Source organism: Phalaenopsis equestris, unplaced genomic scaffold (genome assembly GCF_001263595.1).
Source record: "Phalaenopsis equestris unplaced genomic scaffold, ASM126359v1 Scaffold000134, whole genome shotgun sequence".
Classification (NCBI taxonomy): Eukaryota; Viridiplantae; Streptophyta; class Magnoliopsida; order Asparagales; family Orchidaceae; genus Phalaenopsis; species Phalaenopsis equestris.
The window spans coordinates 994,497-1,016,678 of NW_018164576.1; the positions used below are offsets into that span (position 1 = coordinate 994,497).

General features: G+C 33.9%; 2 protein-coding genes across 2 annotated transcripts in view; one reads left to right on the plus strand and one right to left on the minus strand.

Annotated features, from left to right (window-relative positions):
* The first annotated feature begins 245 nt into the window (after positions 1–245).
* LOC110021532 (40S ribosomal protein S3a-2) lies at positions 246–11,572 on the plus strand. Its single transcript, XM_020720064.1, has 7 exons — positions 246–312; positions 400–447; positions 546–651; positions 10,443–10,580; positions 10,680–10,865; positions 10,957–11,157; positions 11,245–11,572. Exons 1-7 carry the CDS (start codon positions 302–304, stop codon positions 11,386–11,388), a joined length of 834 nt encoding a protein of 277 aa, XP_020575723.1. The 5' UTR covers positions 246–301; the 3' UTR covers positions 11,389–11,572.
* Positions 11,573–12,075: 503 nt separating this feature from the next.
* LOC110021354 (protein NPGR1) overlaps positions 12,076–22,182 on the minus strand; it is an 11,595-nt gene continuing 1,488 nt past the window's right edge. Inside the window, exons 3-5 of the mRNA XM_020719814.1 lie at positions 13,374–14,593; positions 12,734–12,881; positions 12,076–12,568 (exon numbers count right to left, since the gene is read on the minus strand). Of these exons, the coding sequence (XP_020575473.1) occupies positions 12,258–12,568; positions 12,734–12,881; positions 13,374–14,593 (1,679 nt within the window). The 3' untranslated portion in view covers positions 12,076–12,257. The remainder of the gene's footprint in view (positions 12,569–12,733; positions 12,882–13,373; positions 14,594–22,182) is intronic.

Sequence of the window (22,182 nt, forward strand, 5' to 3'; positions counted from 1 at the left end):
TATCAGATGGAAACATCTCTACCGTCAGATCACGAAATTCATGTCTATAAATACTCAGAATTGCATCTTATTTAAATAACAAAAGCCCACTTAAGAAATTGTTGGATCAGAGAAATTTAAAGGGAAGCCCAATTAAAGGCCTGCTTAGGAGCAGCACGCCTTGTCAGATGGAAACATCTCTACCGTCAGATCACGAAACTCCTGTCTATAAATACTCAGAATTGGATCGCCATCTCCATTTGCTGCGCGTTTGAACTACCTCTCTAACCCTAATAGGCGCAGGCGGCAGAAGAAACCAGACATGGCGGTTGGGTGAGAATTCTCCACTTGATTAGCTTTACATCTACCATTTTCGTTGCTTCATTTATTCTGAAGATTTTTCCAATCACCTATTCTCAGGAAGAACAAGAGGATCTCCAAGGGGAAGAAGGGAGGGAAGAAGAAGACGTACGTTGCTACTAACCCCATTCCTGATTTCGAGCTTTCGGTTTAGTTATGTTCCATTGATTTTATTATTTATTTTTCGAATTGCTATTTTTTTACAGTGTGGATCCCTTTTCGAAGAAGGATTGGTATGACATCAAGGCTCCGTCGGTCTTTACCGTGAGGAATATCGGGAAGACCCTCGTGTCGAGGACGCAGGGAACTAAGGTGATGTTTCGTTTGATTGCCGAAGTTATTTATGTTGTAGATGAAAACTTTTTTAGCTAATTGTATGAGCTCTATATTACTCACTTGAAACTATTCAATGTTTTGACCTTAAATAAAGTATGCGCCTCTGATTAATAACTTCTCAGAATTCTCCTATTAGAGAATGTTAAGCGCCTATCTGACCCTATGACTGGAGTTAATTGATGGTAAGATGTTGCCGAATTTTCTTTCTCATGGATAAACACACATTCAAACAGTGTTAGAAAGGTATTCCTTAGTCAACTTCTCTGATCTTATTGCCAAGTTCAGTCATTGCATTGAAAAACTTTTTTGGCAAGATTTTTATATCAGAAAGGTGAATGGTTATCCTTAAATCCATTTCCTGTTGCATTTCTCTCATTACTATCGTGTTCTCCTTCTTTGGAGAACTGAAAACTTTTATGTTTGCAAATTGGAAAGATCTCTTTTCAATTTGTAACACACAAAAGAGTGTTGTGATTAGCATATTGCTAAAATTTTACATAGAGATTCCAGTGTGGGATTGATGGTGGATGTTATTAGATGGTTTTTGAGTTTTTTATTAAGGATCTGGAAGTCTTAGTGAATTAAACACTAACAGGAGTGAGGATGACTGTGTTCAAGGAAAGCTTGGCTCTATTGTTTGTAAGCAATCGACACAACGTTGGTGTCTGTAGAACTGGCATCATGATGTTGATGTGGTAATGTTGTTAGATGACAAGCATGCTATGAGCAATTTGCTTTTATTGTCAACAATGAATGAAACATGCAAAATTGGAAAGTTATGTTTCCTGGAATCCCTCCAGGATTTATCAAATGTTAGCTAGTTCACAATTTGTTTTTAATTTTTGGAAGATTTACATGCATACCACTCAATTCTTATGTATTTACATATCTAACAACCAAGCTTCTATTTTTACATGTATGTCATCTTAGTTATATATATGAAAGGTGTATTTCATTTTATAAGAGTTAAAACAGTGGTACTTTTGATGTGATATGAATGACCCCTAAAATGCAAAATTTAGGTGTTAGATATGTTTTTATATAAGAATTGGGTGATATGTATCTAAATGACTCTTATTTTTTCAATTTCAAGTGTGTTTTTTTAAACATCAATTAAACTGTACGTAAATTTGATACAATAGAGATTTTAATCTTATTGAACCAAGTATTTCTTGCTTTTTTATTTTTATTATTCTGTTGGATTATTCATCAAGCTCATATTGCTTTTTTATTATATTTGCAGTCATTATCAGCCTAATGTATCTATGCATGCAAAACACGTTCATAACATTGCCTTGAGTTTTGTTGTAGTATGCGCACACATCTTTAGCTCAAAGTGAATTTTGTTAAAATTTTATTGAATGATTTTGAACTTTCCAGTAATAATTTGGCATGAATACTTGCTTAGCCTCAGTGGTTCTCCTAATTGTTGATTTGTGTCGTAGTTAGTCATTTTTTGGTAGTCCTTTTCTTGTTCTTCGGGATGGTAGGATTTCTTATATTTTTTGCTATTGGAGCCAGTAATTTGTCACTTAAAAAGCACTTCTTGATATTGCTTCTTGTTGTGTCCTCTACACTCTTCTCGATGTTTCATCTTCTGCTTTATGTTACCTTTTATTTATTTTTTATTTTTTTAAATTATTATTTTTTTGAATGGATGGATAGTACACTTATTGGTTGTATTATGATACTTGCTAAAAAATTACATAATGTAATTTTTGTTTTATTAATTAAAGAGCTATTGTTTATACAATATATATGAATAAATGTATCTATCTATGCATGCATGCACATAACGTATCTATTCGCAAATACAACTTATGTGCTCTCTAATTATTAAAATGTTGTTTATCTTTGTGCGCATCTTCTAAAAAAAATAAAAAGAATAAAAATCTTTTAATATGGCATTGCACTAAACACTTTGAAATTATTGAATATATTTTTTTGATATTCAAAAATGCAAACATTAATATTTATTATTATTATTTTTTTAAGTCAAAGCCAACAAACTTTTGATGTTATCGCTATGTGGTTTGCCTTGAACTTTTAAAACATGAAGTTGGAATTTTGAGTGATTAATTTTTTTTTCTAAATATATAACGACCTATTAATATCAAACTTGGTATAAATATTAAGGAAACACTTCATCTTCACGAAAAAAAAATATATTAATGAATTCAATTTAAATTTCATGTCATCATTATGGAAATTTTCTCATCACTGGATATGTGGCTTTCCATATCATGATGTGATTGTGTTTGATTTAATGACTAATGAATAAATTTAATTTTATCTTAAAATGGGTGTATATTGCTTTTATACTAATGTTTATGTCTGGGGGATGAATGTGGTGTTAATGTTTGATTTTATAGAGCTATGCCCTAGCATAGGTTGCAAGGGAATTAGTGTTGCCGATCAATGACTTGATGCTTGTTCATGTCTCATTTACAATTGTTTATTTACACTTTTTTAACAATTTTGGACTAAATTTGAAAAGCTTATCATATAACTGAATAGTTTTTTAATTTATATTTATGAATATGTTTGTTTATTCCTTAACGATTTACCTTCTAAGTGCTCAATAAATGTTGAAATGGCTGTGTAATTGATGATATATTCTTATATTGTTTACATAATTTCTTATGTTTTATATTCTTTTAAAGTTATGTATATTATCAGAGTTATTCTTGTTTAAAAAAGTAATTGAGGTGTGCCTCAAACTGAAGCGCAGAAAATATGTTGGGGTGGAAGCTTCATTCTCACTAGTTTGGCTTATGCTTTTTTTATTCTAAGACATGCCTCGAGGCTTAATGACTTGATACATTTTTAAGTGGCATCTCCATTAGGTTTTGTAAAAAATTTTTATTATATAATATCATATTATGTTGTGTTATATTATGTTATGTTTTGTTATATTTATAGCTAATATATTTTTGATAAAATGCTACAAAAAGTCGAAAGGTTATTTAAGTATGATTACTTGATTTTGTAGTTAATTTGTTGATTTATTTTAAATTATATCGAATCTAATTTTAATTGATATATAGATTAAGAAGAAAATTGTAGCAATTGAAGAATATTTGGAAGATGTCAATGGGACAGACTTAGATGATGAGTACATTACATATGATTATGAAAGTGAGGATGACACTCTTATGAATCTTGATCCTTTTTAATTCATTAGGTCAATTAGAGCTTGATAAAAGCTTATGGCTGATGAGAAAAATAATAAATAACTTTGACCATGCTTTTTAAAATATGGTTCATATTCAAACTTTGCTTTAATAAATAAAGTAGCAAGATGGTAGTTGTCTAAACTCAGTTCATTTTCAACCCAAATGAAACGCACGTGCGAGTGTTCAGCTTTCCTTTTGTAGGATTGATCTTTAGTATGATAATTTTTTGGGGCTTTACATACATACCGCCCAATTCTTGTGTATTTTCTCATCTAACACCTATATTTTATATTTTTACAATTAGACTGCCCAAATCTTTTATAAAAACTACCACCATTTTAACTTTTAAAAAGTGAAGTACACCTTTTCTTTCACAAGTTCGCTATATGTAAAAATTAAAGTTTAGGTTTTAGATGCCTAAACACAGAAGAATTAAGTGGTATGCATGTAAATCTTCCTAGCTTTTTAGCATTACGGATTTTGAGATTGATCGGCTTTGCACTCAAATTTTTTTTTTTATGGAACTGTCAAGTAATCATTTTCTTATGGTATTGTGTGGTCTATTTTGACTTCTATCAATTTTAATCGAAGGTGAAGGAAGTATTACAATTTATGTTTATTGGACTGTGATGTTACAGGTTTGGGATTATTATTTTAGTGGTTTGTTGTATTGTTGAGCGCAAGAGCTGCAGAGGTTGTAGTTATTGAGGCAAGCTAATAGATGTTTATTGTGAAATGTATATTTAATGTAATTGGAAGTAGAAATGTTACTGGGGATAATGTGAAAAGAACTAAAAATGTGTAGAGTTTATGCTGATAAAGCAAATAATCCTTGTAGTAAATTAAGTCATGGCAAACCATGTCTTGATCTCCACTACAATGTTTTTGATAAGGCGTGGATGTTTCAAAGAGTTTTTTTCTATACAATAGTGCATGTAAAATTTTGTCTCAAGTTAGAAATCTTTAAAATAGAGCCTTATTTTTCCTCATTGATTAACATAACCTCAAATAAGGATTAAGAAATATATTTCAAATTTCAATTATCTTTCTTTTTTTTATTTAACTCGTAATCTTGCAATATGACCAAATTAAAATTCTCTTTGCATGAATTTTTGGTGCAAAATTCGAAGGTTTATATTTACACCTAATTTTTATTGGGGATAATGTTGAAAAAATATCTTTTTTTTTTGGTATTATGTTAAAAGAACTAAAAAATGAGTTGAGTTTATGCCGACAAAGCAAATAATCCAAGTCGTTTTTTACTGGGGATAATGTTAATAGAACTAAAATTGAGTTGACTTTATGCTGATAAAGCAAATAATCCTTTTAGAGAAATCAAGTCATGGCAAAACTTGACCTGATTTCCACCACCTCATGGATGTTGCAAAGAGTAGTTCTAGAGAATAGTGCATATAAAATTTTGCTAGTTCCAAATTGTTAACATAGATACATTTTTTTTCCTTTATCGATTAACATAACTTCAAATAATGATCTAGCATTATGTTTTAAATTTTAAATTGTCTTTTTTATGTTTTTATTTAATTCATATTCTTGCATTATAATCAAATTAAAATCCTCTCTTGCATGAATTTTTAGTGGAAATTTTGATTACTTATATTTTTTTATTAGCTCTTGTCTCCCACCTTTTTTTTCGAGTGGAAAGCAATTTGTTAATTTTCAAAGGGAATTGGGATGATTTCTTTTTTGTTTCTATTATTATAAAGCCATATTGGTCCTCAAGTTTGAAATTGTTAACATAGAGCTTTATTTTTCATTAATTGATGAACATAACCACAAATAATGATCAAGAATCATGTTTCAAATTTTCAATCATCTTTCTTAATATTTTTATTTGTGACGTAAAAAATTCTACTTTTAGTGATATTTATAATAAATTAGATATTAAAGAGGGCGAAAAATATATGTATAAACTAGTCAATCAAAGAGAAAAATATGTAAAGATTCGAGTAAAGTGTATTAAATATGAAAATAAAAAATGCTTTACTAAAAAGAAGATATTCAACATAAGTTGGTGAGTCATTTTGATAAAATTTTGCAATGAAAATCTTCTTTTGCATGAATTTTTGGCGGAAAATTCGATTGCGCCTTTTTTTATTAGCTCTTATCTTTCGTCTTTTCTCCTCGGGTATAAAGCAATTTATTTCTTTTCAAAGGAAATAGGCATGATTTCTTTTTTGTTACTATTATTAGAAAATCATATTGGTCCTCAAGTTCAAAATTGTTAACATAGGGTTTTATTTTTCCTCATTGATGAACATAACCTCAAATAATGATCAAGTATTATGTTTCAAATTTTCAATCATCTTTATTATGTTATTATTTGTGACACAAAAACTTCTTATTTTAGTGATCTTTATAATAAATTAGATACTTAAGAAGGGGAAAATACATATACAAACTAGTTAAATGAAGAGGAAAAAAGTAAATATTCAACTAAAGTGTATTAAAGTTGAAAATCTAAAAATGTTTTTCTTAGAAGAAGATATTCAACATAGGTTGGTGAGCTATTTTGATAAAATTTTCAATTAAGTTTCTGAAAATATAATCGACCATAGTGATATTAATCTCATTCATAATAATAAAATATTTTATTTTTATCGTCGCATTAGTAAAAAAGATGTTGATGAGGCTTTAAAGAGAACTAAGGGTGAAAAATTACTACGGCTTGACTTGGTGATATCTTAATTGAAGTGTCAAAATATTTAAGAGATTTGAGAGTTTTTTGGCTTACTAAACTCTTTAATATTATTTTAAAAACTAAAAAGATGCTTAAGTTAAGGAAGTGTGTTTCGATCCCCATTTTTAAGAATAAAGAGGATGTACAAGAGCGTGCAAATTATAGAGAAATTAAGTTGATGTGTCTTACTTAAAAATTATGGGAGAGGGTAATCGAACATTTGTTAAAACAGGATTTAAAGATTTCTCATAATCATTTGGATTTATGCTGGGCATGTCTACTATAAAAGCTATACATTTATCGAGAGACTTGATGTAGAAGTACAAAGAGAATAAGTAGTATCTACAAATGATTATTAGTGATTTAGAAAAAGCTTACGGTAAGGTTCCAAGGGAAGTCTTTTGGAGAGGTCTATAGAGGAAATATGTTGATATGATTTATATTCAGGTCATTAAAGACATGTACCAGAGTTGTTACTTGTGCTCGAATAGGAGGATTGACCAAGTATTTCCCATTTTAGTTGGATTACATCAGGTATTGGCTTTAAGCCCTTGTCTTTTCTCTTTAGTTATGGATGCTCTTACTGGACATTTACATGAGGATGTACCTTGTTGTATGATCTTTGCTAGTGATATCTTTCTTGTGGATAAAACTAGAGAAAGAGTTTGGGGGAAACTTGAATTATGAATAACTTGAATTATGAATGTCTAGATTGGAGTCTGAAGGCCTTCATTTGAGTAACATTAAAACTGAATACATGGAATGTAATTTTAGTAGTAGTTCTAGTGGCAAAGTTGTAACTATGAGTGATCAAATTATTAAAATTTGTGAATGTTTTAAATATCTTTGGTCTATTGTTCAGAGTGATGGTGATAAAGATGGGGATGTTATTAGTAGAATTCAAGTTGGTTGGTTGAAGTAGAGAAATGCTTTGGGTTTATTGTGTGATAGGAAAATACCTCTTAATCTGATAAGAAATTGTATAAGATAGTGGTGAGACTTGCGAATGTTGACCTTTGAAAGTGAAGAATAAAATAAAGTTTGTGTTGTTGAGTTGAGAATGCTTAGGTGAATGTGTTACTTGACACTTCGAGACAAAATGCGAAATGAATACATCTGTGATAGGTTTGGTGTTGCTCCAGTGGCGGACAAGATTAGAGAGAGTTTTCTTAGACCATCTAATGATCCAGTTATGAGCGTAGATGTTTTAGCTACGACTGATGTTAGGAAAGGCGGAGGTAGAACTAAAAAGTGGTCATATTGTATAAAAATGATCTTAATCTATTAGAATTAAATCAATATATGACACTCAATTAATGGAGAAAAAAGTTTCATGTAGCTGACCCCACGTAGTGGGATAAAGGCTTATTGTTGTTTCTTATGTTTTATGTAACTCATATTCTTGCAATATGACCAAATTAAAATTCTCTTTGCATTAATTTTTTGTCGAAAATTAGATTCAACCTTTTTTTTTAGCTTGTATCCCGCTTTTTCTTCTCAGAATGGAAAGCAATTTGTAGCTTTTCAAAGGGAATTGGGATGATTTCTTTTTTGTTGCTATTATTATAAAATCATATTGATCCATTCCATAGTCATGCCATCCTAGTGGCGGTTGTATATTATTGTCCTTTTTGAGTGAGCTATTTGAGACGATTGAATGTAATGGAAGCTGGGCTCTGTTCTTTTATAAACAATCAAACATTAGTGGTGTTAGAGAGGAACTGGTTTGGTGGAAGTTGGTGCAAAGCCATACAGTGGGTCTTTCGTCACATGTAGTGAAAGGGGTAAAATAATGTTATTTGCTACCAGAACTTTGATTTATGAATGACAGCTTGAGTTTCTTTATAAATTTACTGGAAAGTAAATGCTATATACAAAAGGTTTATTGAATTCCACTTGTAGATTTTGTAAATATTTATTTTAAAGTTTTGTGGAATTTGTAAGGTAATCTTATCGAGATTCAATTTCTGATGTTTATTTGTTGATTGCTGTGTTGCAACAGGTTTTGGCCACTTTGTCCTTCTATTTTGCTTGTGAATGATGGCTAGGCAATTTAAAATTTATATTGCACGATTACCATTGTCTTTTAAAAAGCTTTATAATTGATTGACTCCTAGGCGATTTACATGTCCTGTAATCCTTGTATTTCATTTCAGTTTTTTTTTAAATTCTGAGTGCTATCTTGTTGGGAAAGCAAATACCACCAACTTATTATTTAAATCTTTTTGTTTTTAAATTAAACAAGGTTTATAATTGACTCATAGGCGATTTACATGTTGCTTTTCCTGTAATCCTTGTATTTCTTTTCCTTTTTTTTCAAAAATTCTGAGTGCTATCTTGTTTGGGAAGTAAATATCACCAAATTATTATTGAAATCTATCTTTTTTTTTGGCAATCAATGTTGTTTTTCAATTTTCTGCATTTGCTGGTTTGTGTTTAATTTTTTTATTTGCAAAGGATTACTTGTCTGTTTTGTTCTGAAGATTTTTAACTTAACCTATTTAGATGGGATTTTAAAAGAAAATGAAAGTTTTTTTGAATTGAGACTACATTTTTTTGTATGCTATCATGGAAGGAACTTTTCATATATTTGTATTTTGTTGTAAAATGACGGGCTCTTTCTATTTTTTTTTTTTATTAAGAGGGGCGATTCAATTGATGTCACCAGAGAACCATCATCAGCGTTATTGTGACTTTTAAGAGTCAGTGCTTTGAATTCTAATTTTTTTTGTTAATTCTTTTCACCAAGGAACTGCAAATACTAAAAAAGATCAAAATTTTGCTTCTCTACTGGTTTTATGTAGACAAACGGGCAGTTTAGTTTGTAAAAACTTTCCATTTGGCCTGTGTTTAAAATGAACAGCTGTTTGCTCTATTCTGTCTATAATTTAACTTATTTCGTTGTATGCACTTGGCTTGTAAAATTGGATAAATCTTCTCTTTTTTGTCACTTTAATGTTTTTTTTTTTCATTTTTCAGCATTCAGCAGTATTCTCTTTGCTTATACCTATTAAATATGTAGATAGAAAATTATTGCCTTTGTACTTTTATGCTAAGCATCATTATTTTTGCTCTTATATAGATTACTTATAATTAGTGGCAGAATCAGAAATTTCTCTTACAATTGCATTCTCACCAATTGTTTTCTTTTCTGCCTCTCAAGTCACAACAGCATGCCAAAATTAGTTTGTTGCCTCTGACTATGAATGCACATTCTTGCTGTTTTATGTTTAGTAAATCGGAATTTCTCTCTTTTATTTGGTTCAATATCATTTGCATTTCATTATTACTAAGATGTTTGTGTTATTCCATCAATATTGTATTTTGTTTAATGTTATTGTATTGAGATGTTAGTGCTATACATATATTAAAACACAGTTAAATTAGGTTATCTTCGTCTTTTGAAGATCTAACTTAATCATTGGCATTTTAAACAATTTAATATGACTTTAATTTAACAAAAATGACCTCATGGCTATCTTCAGCGGGATTCGGTTGCGTTTGTAGTTTAAATTAGGTTATCTTCGTCTTTTGAAGATCTAACTTATTGGCATTTTAAACAATTTAATATGACATTAATTTAACAAAAATGACCTCATATCTTCAGCGGGATTCGGTTGCGTTTGTAGTTTAGATTGTCAGAGAAGGATTCATTTACGGACTTTTTACAATGATAAATGTTTTGTTGTTTAGAATCTGTTCAGCAGCTTTAAGCCAACTGCCACATAAGTTTTCGTTTCTTTCATCTAAAATCGCATGAGAAAAATTAAGTTGTATAAATCTCTCAGGTTTTTTTAATGCCTCCGGCGGGGATACTTTCAGTTATCTAAAGGAATACATAATTAGTAATCGTTAGTTCTCACCTAACTAATTTCTCTTTTTCTGTATCTCAGATTGCTTCCGAAGGTCTCAAGCACAGAGTGTTTGAGATTTCCCTCGCCGATCTTCAGAATGATGAGGATCAGGCATACCGGAAGATCAGGCTTCGTGCAGAGGACGTCCAAGGCAAGAATGTTCTCACAAACTTCTGGGTAAAAGTCTAAAACATAATTATTTAATTATTTTTGCATTAACAATTTAGTTATCAATTATATTTCTATTTTAAATCTTTACTACTATTTCTTCTCTAGGGAATGGATTTCACCACCGACAAGCTGAGGTCTTTGGTTCGTAAATGGCAGACGCTAATCGAAGCACATGTCGATGTGAAGACTACTGATAATTACACATTACGTTTGTTCTGCATTGGCTTCACCAAGAGAAGACCAAATCAAGTGAAGCGAACTTGCTATGCTCAGAGCAGTCAGATCAGACAAGTAGAATCCATTCCATCTCTGTCCGCACACCATTTATCAACATCTTATTGTAAGATTTACTGCTCAAATTTTTATTTGATTTTTCTAATAGATCCGTCGCAAAATGAGGGAAATTATGACGAACCAAGCTTCGTCGTGTGATCTAAAGGAATTGGTACAGAAATTCATTCCGGAGGTGATAGGGAAGGAGATTGAAAAGGCGACGACGAGTATCTATCCCCTCCAGAATGTGTTTATCCGCAAGGTTAAGATCCTCAAGGCTCCAAAGTTTGATCTTGGAAAACTCATGGAGGTGTGCATCTTATATATATAATATTTATCCTTATATATATATTGCTTTATGAATGATATTTTTACATGGTGGATATAAATAATATAGGTTCATGGAGATTACAAAGAAGATATTGGTGTTAAACTTGATAGGCCAGGGGAGGATGTCCCAATTGAAGGGGAGGCCGAAGTGGCTGGAGCTTTAATTGTTTGGGTGGGTTTTTATGCTTTTAATGTTATCCTGGTAATATGATAAAAAGGATGTTATTCGTAGCCAGGTGTTGTCGGGGTATGAACCAGAGCCATTTTTGATTCAGTTTTATTTCAGATATTTTTTTTTTCTTTTCTATAATTTCGAACCTACCAACTGCAATTCTATCAAGTTTATAAGCTGTTTTATTTTTATGAATGTTTTTATGTCGACATTTTTCTATATTATTGACCTGTGTTGCTTTTCGAGTCTTATTGTTGTCATAATTTGTTCCTTATTGCGGCACAAAGTTGGGGTCGAATGGCAGGATGTAGCAAGTTGTGGCTCAAATTTCAGTACAAAAATAATCTTTAGCTCACAATTGAATTCTGAATATAAAGTAAATAGTAGTTTATTGATTACTTGTTTGAAAGCATTTCGAGCCCTTTCTATTCTCATGAAAGGGAAAATAAGAGTTTCATCCACGAGTAATATGATTAAAAACATAGAAAATTCTAAGGAAATTTTACATGCACGCATGCCACTCTATTCTCTTGTATTATATAAATCTAGCACAAAAAAAAATTTACTGACACCTATATTATATATATATATATTAATGTTTCAAAGTTAATCAATTCCAAGCTATATTTCTCAATTCCTAAAAATTTCGAAGTATATTTCAAGTTTTCAATGTTAATGTTAAAATAGTTTTTTTTTAATGTGATTTGAAAGTTGAGTGGTGTAAAGGAAAAAAATAAATTAGACTCCATGTTCGCATTCACTAATCTCAAGCTGCTTCCAACCATATGGATCATTTCTAACCAAAATCCCTGCAATTTGACTCATCATATACACATATTTAACACATTTATGAAAGAATTGCAAGAACTCCAAACTTTTCCCTTCACTAGAAAAGAATGAAATCGAACTCACATAAAATTCATGACTGGAGAAGTCATCCTGAGTTCATAAGCCGCCTGAAAACAGTCTGAAGCCTTCTGCAGCGATCCCTCACTTTTTGCTACAAACCCCAAATTCAGCCATGCATCATGACTGGTTGGATCGACTTGAAGAGCATTCATCAAGAAACTCCGAGCGATCGGCAAAGATCGATCGCCGAGTTTCCTCAGAACTGCCGCCGCAGACACCATGCTTGGGACATAGTCTGACTCTATCGAGAGAGACATTGAGAAGGCGGCTAAAGCATCCTTATGCAATGATTGAGCTGCAAACAGATTACCTACAACATTTGTAATAGGAGTCTGTGACATTTAGTATAGCAATCACATCTGAAAATATAAAATTCAATGTGAGAAAATTCTGTAATAATGATACTATCAAAGTGTTTTCATGCAAAATTGTTGAAGGACATAAGGAGAACAACACATTGAAAAACATTACCAACCTGTTGCATGCCAGATTCTTGGATAAAAATGTCCGAGTGATTTAGCTTTATTCAAACAAATATTAGAATCAGACCATAGTCCAAGCTTGGTATAGACCATTGCTAAGTCCAACCAAGTTTCCCTTTCAAGTCGCCGCTCCGCTTCAGTCTAATCGAAGAAAAAGCTTTCAAGGTGCTCGGAAAGTGCAAAACGAACAGCATTATGATGTCCTAAGCAATTTTTTTTTGAAATTTACATACATACCACCAAATTTAATACCAAGCTTTTTTTGGGGGCATTTATAACACCCAAACCTTTCATATCATATAAAAATAGCAACATTTTAAGAAGTCATGCATAAGTAAAATGGATGCCTGTAAAAAATAAATTTTAGGGCATTTACTTTCGTAGCACACAATTCTTACGTATTTACATATCTCTTACTCGAGCTTTCATTTTTACACAATAGCCCTCAAATCCTTAATATCACATAAAATATATCAATAATACCACAGGCTTAAAGTGCCAATGTGTTATGCATGTAAAAATGAAAGCTCGGATAAGAGATATGTAAATACATAAGAATTATGTGGTAGGTATGCAAAAGTTTAGGTGTTAGATATGTAAACACATAGGAATTAAGTGGCATGTAGCCGTTACCTCAATGTTGGCACGCCATGATTGATTTTCTCCCCTCGCTTGAATCAAGGCAAGTAGAAACCTATATGTTTCTACTGCACCCTTGAGATCTTCCTGAGCAACCTGAACGAAAGCTTTCAGCCTTAATAACTCCATCTGCTCCACTTTCCCTGATTCATCAATGGAGAGATCAACTATTGTTTCTGCCTCTTTCAGATTTTGCTCAGCTGATACCACAAGAGCTAAGAGAGTCCACCCTCTCACAGAACAACCAGCCGTCATATCTAAATACCTAATTGCATAATCTCTGGCCAAGCCATGATTCCTCTGCATTGCATGCTCTAAAGCAATGCTGTAAATTAGCTCCGCATCCTTTTTCTCAATGGTTGCCGCAAACTGAAGCGAGTTTAAAGATTCTCGCTCTAACTTCAACCTTTCGGAATCGGATTTCGAGGATTTAGCGCATCGTCTATAACAAGAACCAACCAAATGATTGGCAACTCCGATAAGATGATGCTTTTGTTGTTCAAGAGAACATTTGATTGCCCTTAGGGCAAAGCCGAGACCTTCTTCAGCATGAGCAGGATTTCTAAGACACAGCTTCGCGCCTAAAACAAGGGAAAGAAAATAATCTTTCTTCTTTTTTTCTGATTGGCCTAGAGCCTTCCGTAGAATGTTTAGCGCTGTATCGTTCAGACCAGCAGCACTGTAACAGAGTGAAAGAAAATACCATCTTTCGCGTCGGCTATGCATGCCAGGAAGCATGTTTTCAACATAGCCAGCCAAAGATTCAAGCTGCCCTGAAAAAGATAGCACAAAAGTAAGATGATCCATGACTTCAGGATCCCAACTTATTTCCTGAGAAGCTGCCTTTCCGATGAGAATGATTAGTAAGAGAATTGCTTCCTCAATATTATTATCAGGGGATCGAGATCCATAGTGTTGTTGAAAATGGGCAGGGAGGGTTACTTCGCTTCCTCCATAGAGTAGAGTGATGGCCAAATCTTTTTGAAGGCTAGCACATCTTTGAGGACCTAAATCCCAAGGCTTGGTTAGAGCTCGGCGATAGGCGGCAACTGCTTCATCGAGAAGACCAGCCTGTTGCCAGAGTCTGGGTAGTAAATCAAGGGCTTTGTGGAATATCTCTTTTAACTTGCACTCAGATCCAATGCTAATAGGCACACCGTCACTCCACGCGGATTCAACTATGTCGAGAATAGTTTTGCATTCGACAGCAGCATCTGTTACATAATAATATAAGAAGATGATATTTAATTATAATAGATAGATAACATACATGTATGATAACAAAGCTAGTTTCATATATGGAGTCCTTATGCTCATACTGAAAGCTCTTCACATCAAAATGGAGACCATTTGTGTCGTTTGGCGTAACAGAGAAGGTACATTCCTGTGGTGTTCTATATGTATTTGTGCATAGTTTTCAACTAGGCATCGACACTAAGATATCTCTATTAGGATGCATGCCCTGATACTTGGAGTTTACAGTCTTAGTGATTAAATCCATTGAGTTATATGTCATGCAGCGAATAAGGCATTAGGCACAATCTTTGTCAAAAGAGATGAAAATTAGACCCTTCAATAAGCATTTTACTGGGACAGAGTGATTAGCAATTAAAGGCTACTGGCAAAGATCGTGCAGTCACGCTGGACCAACTATTTACTCTGGAACAAGTAGATCTGAGTTCCTAAAATCTCGAGTGTAATATCATGAGATCTTGATCAAAGTTTTCATCATTCCCTTACAAACTCCTTAGTGTCTATAGTGGCATAACTTTCTCTCGAATTCAAATCACAGCAAATTAGACCGCAAGTAAAGCCATCCTTGTAAATCATCATAACACAGTCATAATAAAAAATTCTCTTTTGATCAAGAAATATAATTAAGTATGAGGCTTATGCCCATGAGAAGCCTCAAATTAGGAACATATAATCCCCAAAAAGATGAAATCTCATAGTAGTGTTTTATCTGCTATCTGTTTTTCCTCCTCAAAGCATTCTCTCTTAGCTCTCGTGAGCCAGGTTTTCTATTCAAAACCCACTTTAACTCCCTAAGAAAATGTTGAGATCTGTATCTTATTTGAGGGGTCTAATTGTAAATAGAAAATATAAAAGAAGTCTATAAGTTATTTGCAAAAAGATTGTAAGAATCTATAAAAGCCCCAACTCATGAATGAAGGACATAAGTTTTTACCAAATTAATAGTTTATTCATGGTATCAAAGCCTACTTAGCAACTCACGTCTTCGTAGTTGTCTTCCAGCAAGCTTTGATCCCAAAGAGTTTGGTCACGAAGGTGGTCATAGAGCTGCGGGATCGAATCGCGAGACATCGTCGCCTTTTTCTCCTCAGTCGCCGCCTTTCGACCTTCAATGCCAACGAAAAGCAATCGAGCGGTGCGGCTCAGGAGGCGAGGCATGGAGGAGATGGATCACACGATTGGAAAGGCAACGAAGGAATTGCTGCTCGGCGCAAGCAGACAAGACTAGGAGCTTACTTTCTGCCATCAGAAAGGGATCGAGCGGTGCGGCTCAGGAGACGAGGCAGGGAGGAGCGGGATCGCGCGACTGGGAATGCAACGACGGGATAGCTGCTCCCTAGGAAGGCAACAATGCGATCGCTGCTCTTTAGAAAGGCGATGAAGGGCCGCAACTTGCTAGGAAGGCAACCTGCAGATTGTGGCATGAGCACTTGTCATACGGTTACGATTGCAACGAGCTGGGAAGTCAAAGACACGCTCGAGCATGCCCTAGGACTGAATCAACGACACTTTCGACCGCTGGATTGCCATAAAATGGCTCGAGCAGCTTGGTGCAGGATAGGGTGCAGTGCACTTGAAATTAAAGCAATGGAGGAGAGAAATTTGGTTTTTCATGCGTGAGAGATCGACGAAGGCAGAGGAATAGTTAAATTGATGATACAACTGTGAAGAAGTTGGACAGTCGAGCGTGGCTTGTCCAAAACCACCAAGGGAGAGAGAGAGATAGGTGCATGTGGATAATCTAGATGTCATGGTCATAATCGTGGGGCCTAATGGGCGGTAGAGGGGGCTACCCGACAAATTTGATGGTAACAAAGAACGAGCGAAAGCATGGATAGTCTTTATCAATGAGAATCACGAGTTAAAGGAGATGTTGAAGAGGAAGCAGAGAACGACATGTAATGTGACTGAGAATGCATCGATCTTATCGTCATCTATGGGGAACACTACTATTTATGCCCATTCAGTCGAAGGTACTCATGATACACATGCTCTTGCTGATGGTATAACACAATTCTGATGCATCTCGATATGTGAAAGGTGACACTAGTGAGTTCTCTTCTTATACTCGCCTAACAGTTCCAGAGAGCATTCAGACAGCTGATGGTATAACACAACCTGTGGTTAGTAAGGGTACAATGAGGTGTACCAAATCTATGACTTTGTCTAATGTTTTGTATGTTTCTTCCTTTTCCAATGAATCTTTTATCCAATAACGTCATTATACTCCAATTAAAATAAGTTATTTCATTTAATATTCCAAAGGTGATCTTTCAAGAGAAGGGGATTGGCCAGAGACTTGAGACTGACACTTGGCATAGTGAACTTTGATACTTAGATAAAGAGGGAATGAACTCAGCATTGACATTCATGGTTGAAAATATTGGAACGAGAGGATCTGAGAAAAGTGTGGAGGATGTTTTGCTACTACATCACAAATGCATATGACACTCTTTGTTTAGTCTATTGAGTCGTTTGTATTCATCCTTGTATGAAAAGAAAAAAAAACAAAAACTTGTGTGTGATGCTTCTGAGTTTGGTGAGCATACCAGGAGCTCTCATGTTAGTTCTGATAAAAGAAATTATTATGTTTTTGATTTAGTGCACTCAGATATATGTGAACCTTGTTGTACAACTTCTATGGATGGTTACAAATATTTTGTCTCGATTGTTTTTTTCATGTTACCTAGTTATATCTGATGTGAAACAAAAATAATGTGCTTTCCTGCTTTAAAGACTTTAATAAGGCTATTTAGACTCAATATGGTGTAATAGTGAAGATATTGATGTATGATAAAGAGACAAAGTATGCAGACAATACGTCTGGGGAATACTTGTTAGTCTAAGGGATACAACATCAAACCACACGTTTATACACATCAACACAAAATTGAGTAACTGAGAGGAAGAATAAACACCTTTTAAAGATAGCTCGAAACATGATGATCATGAGGAATGTCCCAAAGCACTTATGGGGGTAATCAATTTGACAGCAACTCAATTGATCAAAAGAATGTCTTCGAGTAAGTTGGATTGAATGTTTCATTTTCAGATGCTGAAAGAAGATAATAAGCAGAATACTCCCATTAAAGGTTTTAGTTGAGTATGTTTTGTGAAGTAAACAGATAGTCAATAAAGAAATTGGATCCTAGAACTGTGAAGTGTGTTTTAATGGGTTATTCTGCTACTAAAATGGGGTATATTTGTTGGAATCCGATAGTGAAGTGAGTGTTTGTGAGCAAGGATGTGTCGTCTAGAGCGTTCGAACCGTAATACACTGTGAAGGTGATCTCACCCTTGACAACTCATCAAATACTGGAGGTAAGAGGCGTGAAGGGAGAGCAGTGATGGTCAGAGATTGGTGCATGTGGGAACGATGTCGTGTCCTGTTGTGTGGGAAGGATCGGTTGAGGAAGAGCCGAAAAATGAGAGAAATGATCCTGAAGGTGGAGGGGTTCAAGCTCAAAGGAAGATGAAAGTGTATACAAGGAACAAGAGGCAGAATGAGAAAACAGTGTTTGTTGTGCCAATCATGCCATCAAGTCTGAGAACAGTGTCTGTCGTGTCATCAAGTCCCTTGTTTTGGTCTACCCTAGAACACCTATACCTTCAACTTCAGAATCTGATTGCTCATATGATATGATTTCTTTCCCTTCTCTCACTTCCATGGTTTTAAGGAGGACCTCTCGCAATAATGCGTTCCGATCGTTGTTCTCCTGATTGTTTTGGTTTCTTACATGACATAACTTAATTTATCTCACACTCTAACATATCATCTGTACACGGAGTATTCAATGCATTTTTAGACAATATCTCTATATCCAAGTATTGGCAAGTAGCTAAGGAGGATCCAAAGTAGAAGACTGTCATGCTAAAGGAATTTGGCGTTTTGATAAGAAACAAGACGTGAGAAATAATACCATGACCAATGAGAAAAAGAACAACTGGGTGCAAGTGGATCATCACATTAAAACAAAATCCCAAAAAAAAAAAAGAGCATTACAATGCACGATTGATAGCGAAAGAGTACAGTCAAACATATGACATTGATTATGACAAGACTTTTGCACCGATAGGAAAGATGGTTTTCCTGACTGTGAATGGTGGGTGGAGGTTACACCAACTCAATGTAAAAAATGATTTTCTTCATGGTGAGTTATTGGAGGAGGCGTTTTTGGACATACTACCAGGATTCGATACAGGTTAGACAGTGGACAAGGTGTGTAGGTTCAGAAAGTCACTTTGGCTTGAAGCAATCTCCTCGAGTCTGGTTTGACAAGTTTAAAAAAGTTAGGTTAGACATGGAATATCAACAGATTAATGCTAACCATACGGTGTTCTTTCGTCAAAATGGTGGTCACATCACTATGTTTGTTGTGTATGTTAATGACATTATTATCACTGGTGATGATGAGACTGAGATTGCTAACTAAAGGTTAGATTGGTTTTGACATTTACAATCAATGTTGATGAAGATTCATGCCCACAATGTGATAATCTTCTATTAGGGGGTTGAACTAGATGTATTAATTTGAAAGAATCATCTCTTTGTAATACCACTCTAAATGATTGAGGCTGACTGAAACTATGTAGTACCTCAACATATCAATTGTAAAACCCTAGCACCACAATCCTTGATTTGCTAACCATGCTCCTTGATCCTGAAATACCATTTGTCTCACAAAGCCTTTTTGGTACTTGATAGCTAGCACTTGACGGAATATTTATTCTGTATTGTTTCTTAAATTTCAAAAGCATTGGTTAACTATAAATATGCAGGATGAGAGTATATGTGTTTGTCTAAATATACAGGGAGATTTTCTGAACTGAATTAGAAGCATACTTGGTCCTTCGTATGTATCAACATCCTAACTCCTTTGACTACCCCCAAGCAGATCATCATCAAATATCTCATTAAGCTCGACCTATTCCCTTATGAAAACCTCTTTTCCAGTATACAATTCAAAATGTAACTTTGAACCGAAGACACTAAGGGCCCTCTCTCAATCAGATAAGTAACATTGCCCATAACATAAACATGGAAAACCTAGGTAATGCAGAATAAACCTCGTGCTCTAGCTTTTTCATTCAGTGTCTTGTTCATGCACTTAGCAAATCCATCATGTTGTTGTGTTCTTAGATACGTCCCCTCCAAATTTATGCTGCCAAATGCATAAAATTCACTTAACTCCCTGTTATAGAAATTTTTTTTGTATTTAAGCACTAGATATTCACGCCAGACGCATTCTCCACCTGACTTTTTTATCCCTTGAAACAAACAAATACTTTAGATTCATCTTTCACAAAGCAAACTAATAATTTTTTGAAGCATATATCAGTGAAGGAGAGATAATACGATGAGACTCTAAGAAATGCCAATGAAGTTAGTCCCCAGACACGAGTGTGTCTAAGCTCTAACTTCCCTGGTTATTTTTATTCATTCAAATTAGCTCTCCTTTGCCTTTGCAAAGCAAAAGTTTTCATTAAAACAAGATTCAACGGCTTTAAACTTAAGAGCTTGCAATATCCTCATTACTTTCTCATTCATGTGTCCCAGCATTCAATATCTAATTTTTAAGTCAGATTTTGAGTCAAAAGTTCCTCTTATTATTCTTGCATTTGATTTCCATATAAGTTGCAATATTTGCTTCAATATGATATGTTTGACCGTGTTCAAAATATCAATATAAAAGGCTCAGATGTAACCTTCTCCCTTTAGTTGTCCGAACAAGATCATATTCCCTTTCAAGCTAATCACGTACCGCATAATATAAAAATTCCACATAATCTCATTCAGTATACTTATTTAGACACAACCAACTCCAACAATGGTTAAGGATGCATTATCAACAAGATTATAATTTTTGTAATCTATATTATAATAATTAGACATAACCTCTTTATGTGGAATAGAGAGAAATGACTTCTATGGATCTAGCATTTATGACAATATTAGATTATCAGCACTAAAGATAAGTGTATCATAGATCTAATCAACATAGCATTCATAGATCTTATCAATTATAGTATTCATTGATCATTTGCCTGATCTAAACACTATCCATATTCCCCTTCCATTTTTGCCACATTTTTGTACATCATTAGCTATCAAGTTACTGAGTAGCAAAAAATATTCTTTATCTAATTCTCATTTCCTGATATCCTCGCTCAACATCAAGTCCTGACTATCATTTAGTTCCAAATTTTGTTGGCCTTGTTGGCGATAAAGGGGCAACAACATTCATAACAATAGCTAAGCTTTTCAATAATAATGAGAACAAATTCAATTTACTAACTTCATCATAAAAAATAATTGAGCTCAACAAACTTATACTTAGATTAAATCATTGATATGATCTTCTATAGAAGCAGCTTCAACTACCTTGAGATTGATTTTTTTTTTTCATTGAATATACTCTGCATACAAATAAAAGCTTTCTGTATATATATGATAGAGCCTTCATTTCGCTAGTTCTAATCTTATTGTGCAATATCTTCAAAGCAAAATTCTTAATCAATGTTAGGCTTATAAGTCGTAACGCATATCTGCCAAGGAGATCCCAATCTCTTTGGCCAATGGTTGTTAGCTGCATCTCCAATATATGTAAAGATAACCTTTTTCTGGCGTGAAAAGACCTTGATTTACATCTTCTAGTATAAAAAATTATTGTCATTTAGCTTGTTAATTGATTCGCGCTGCGGTGAAGCACGCATCAACCACGCAAGAATACATGTCAATGAAACAGTATAAAATTTTTTGAGCATTATTGTAGCTACTAACTATGACTTATGTAGCTAACTAACACTCTGAAAACTATTAACTATGGCATAAGTGAACTCCCCACTACGGTCTCCGTGGCTAACTACTACTATAACTTCCAACTGTGGTCTCCGTGACTAACTAATGTTATTGCAGCTACCGACTACAACCCTTATAAAAAATTATTGCCTTTGTAGCGATCAACTACGGTCTTTAAGACACACTCTTGCTATTATCGCCACCATTACATTTGTTGTAGCACAATTACAACTATTAAAGCTAAACTACTATAGTACGTCTGTGATTATCAACTTTGTAATTCTATAATTTTTAATTCAAAAGAAAAGTAGACATATATACTAACAATCACATAATGTATTACTTCGACTGAGCTACATCCCATAATTTTTTCCTTTCTAAGATTTTTCCATGTAAAAAAATTTGGTGTCTCCTATTGCTATTTTTCTATTATTTGTGTGTGTGTTGGATCTTCGTCTAATGGTAATATGTTAAATTATCACACTACTACTACTGACATAAATTTTATCAGTAATAGTAGCCTTGGCCTGTTGGTGGTAAGTCCCCTCAGGTGAAAAGTTTTATCACACAGTGGCGCGGGGCTCTGGAATATTAAGAACATGGCGCATGCACCCTATCATAGGTGCCCGAGCATAAAGGAGAAGCGGTATCTGAGGCCCACCAGACTCACATACCGCTTCTTTATATATATATATATATATATATATATTTATATATATGGTTGGGAAACACAACAGAGCCAGCACAGCA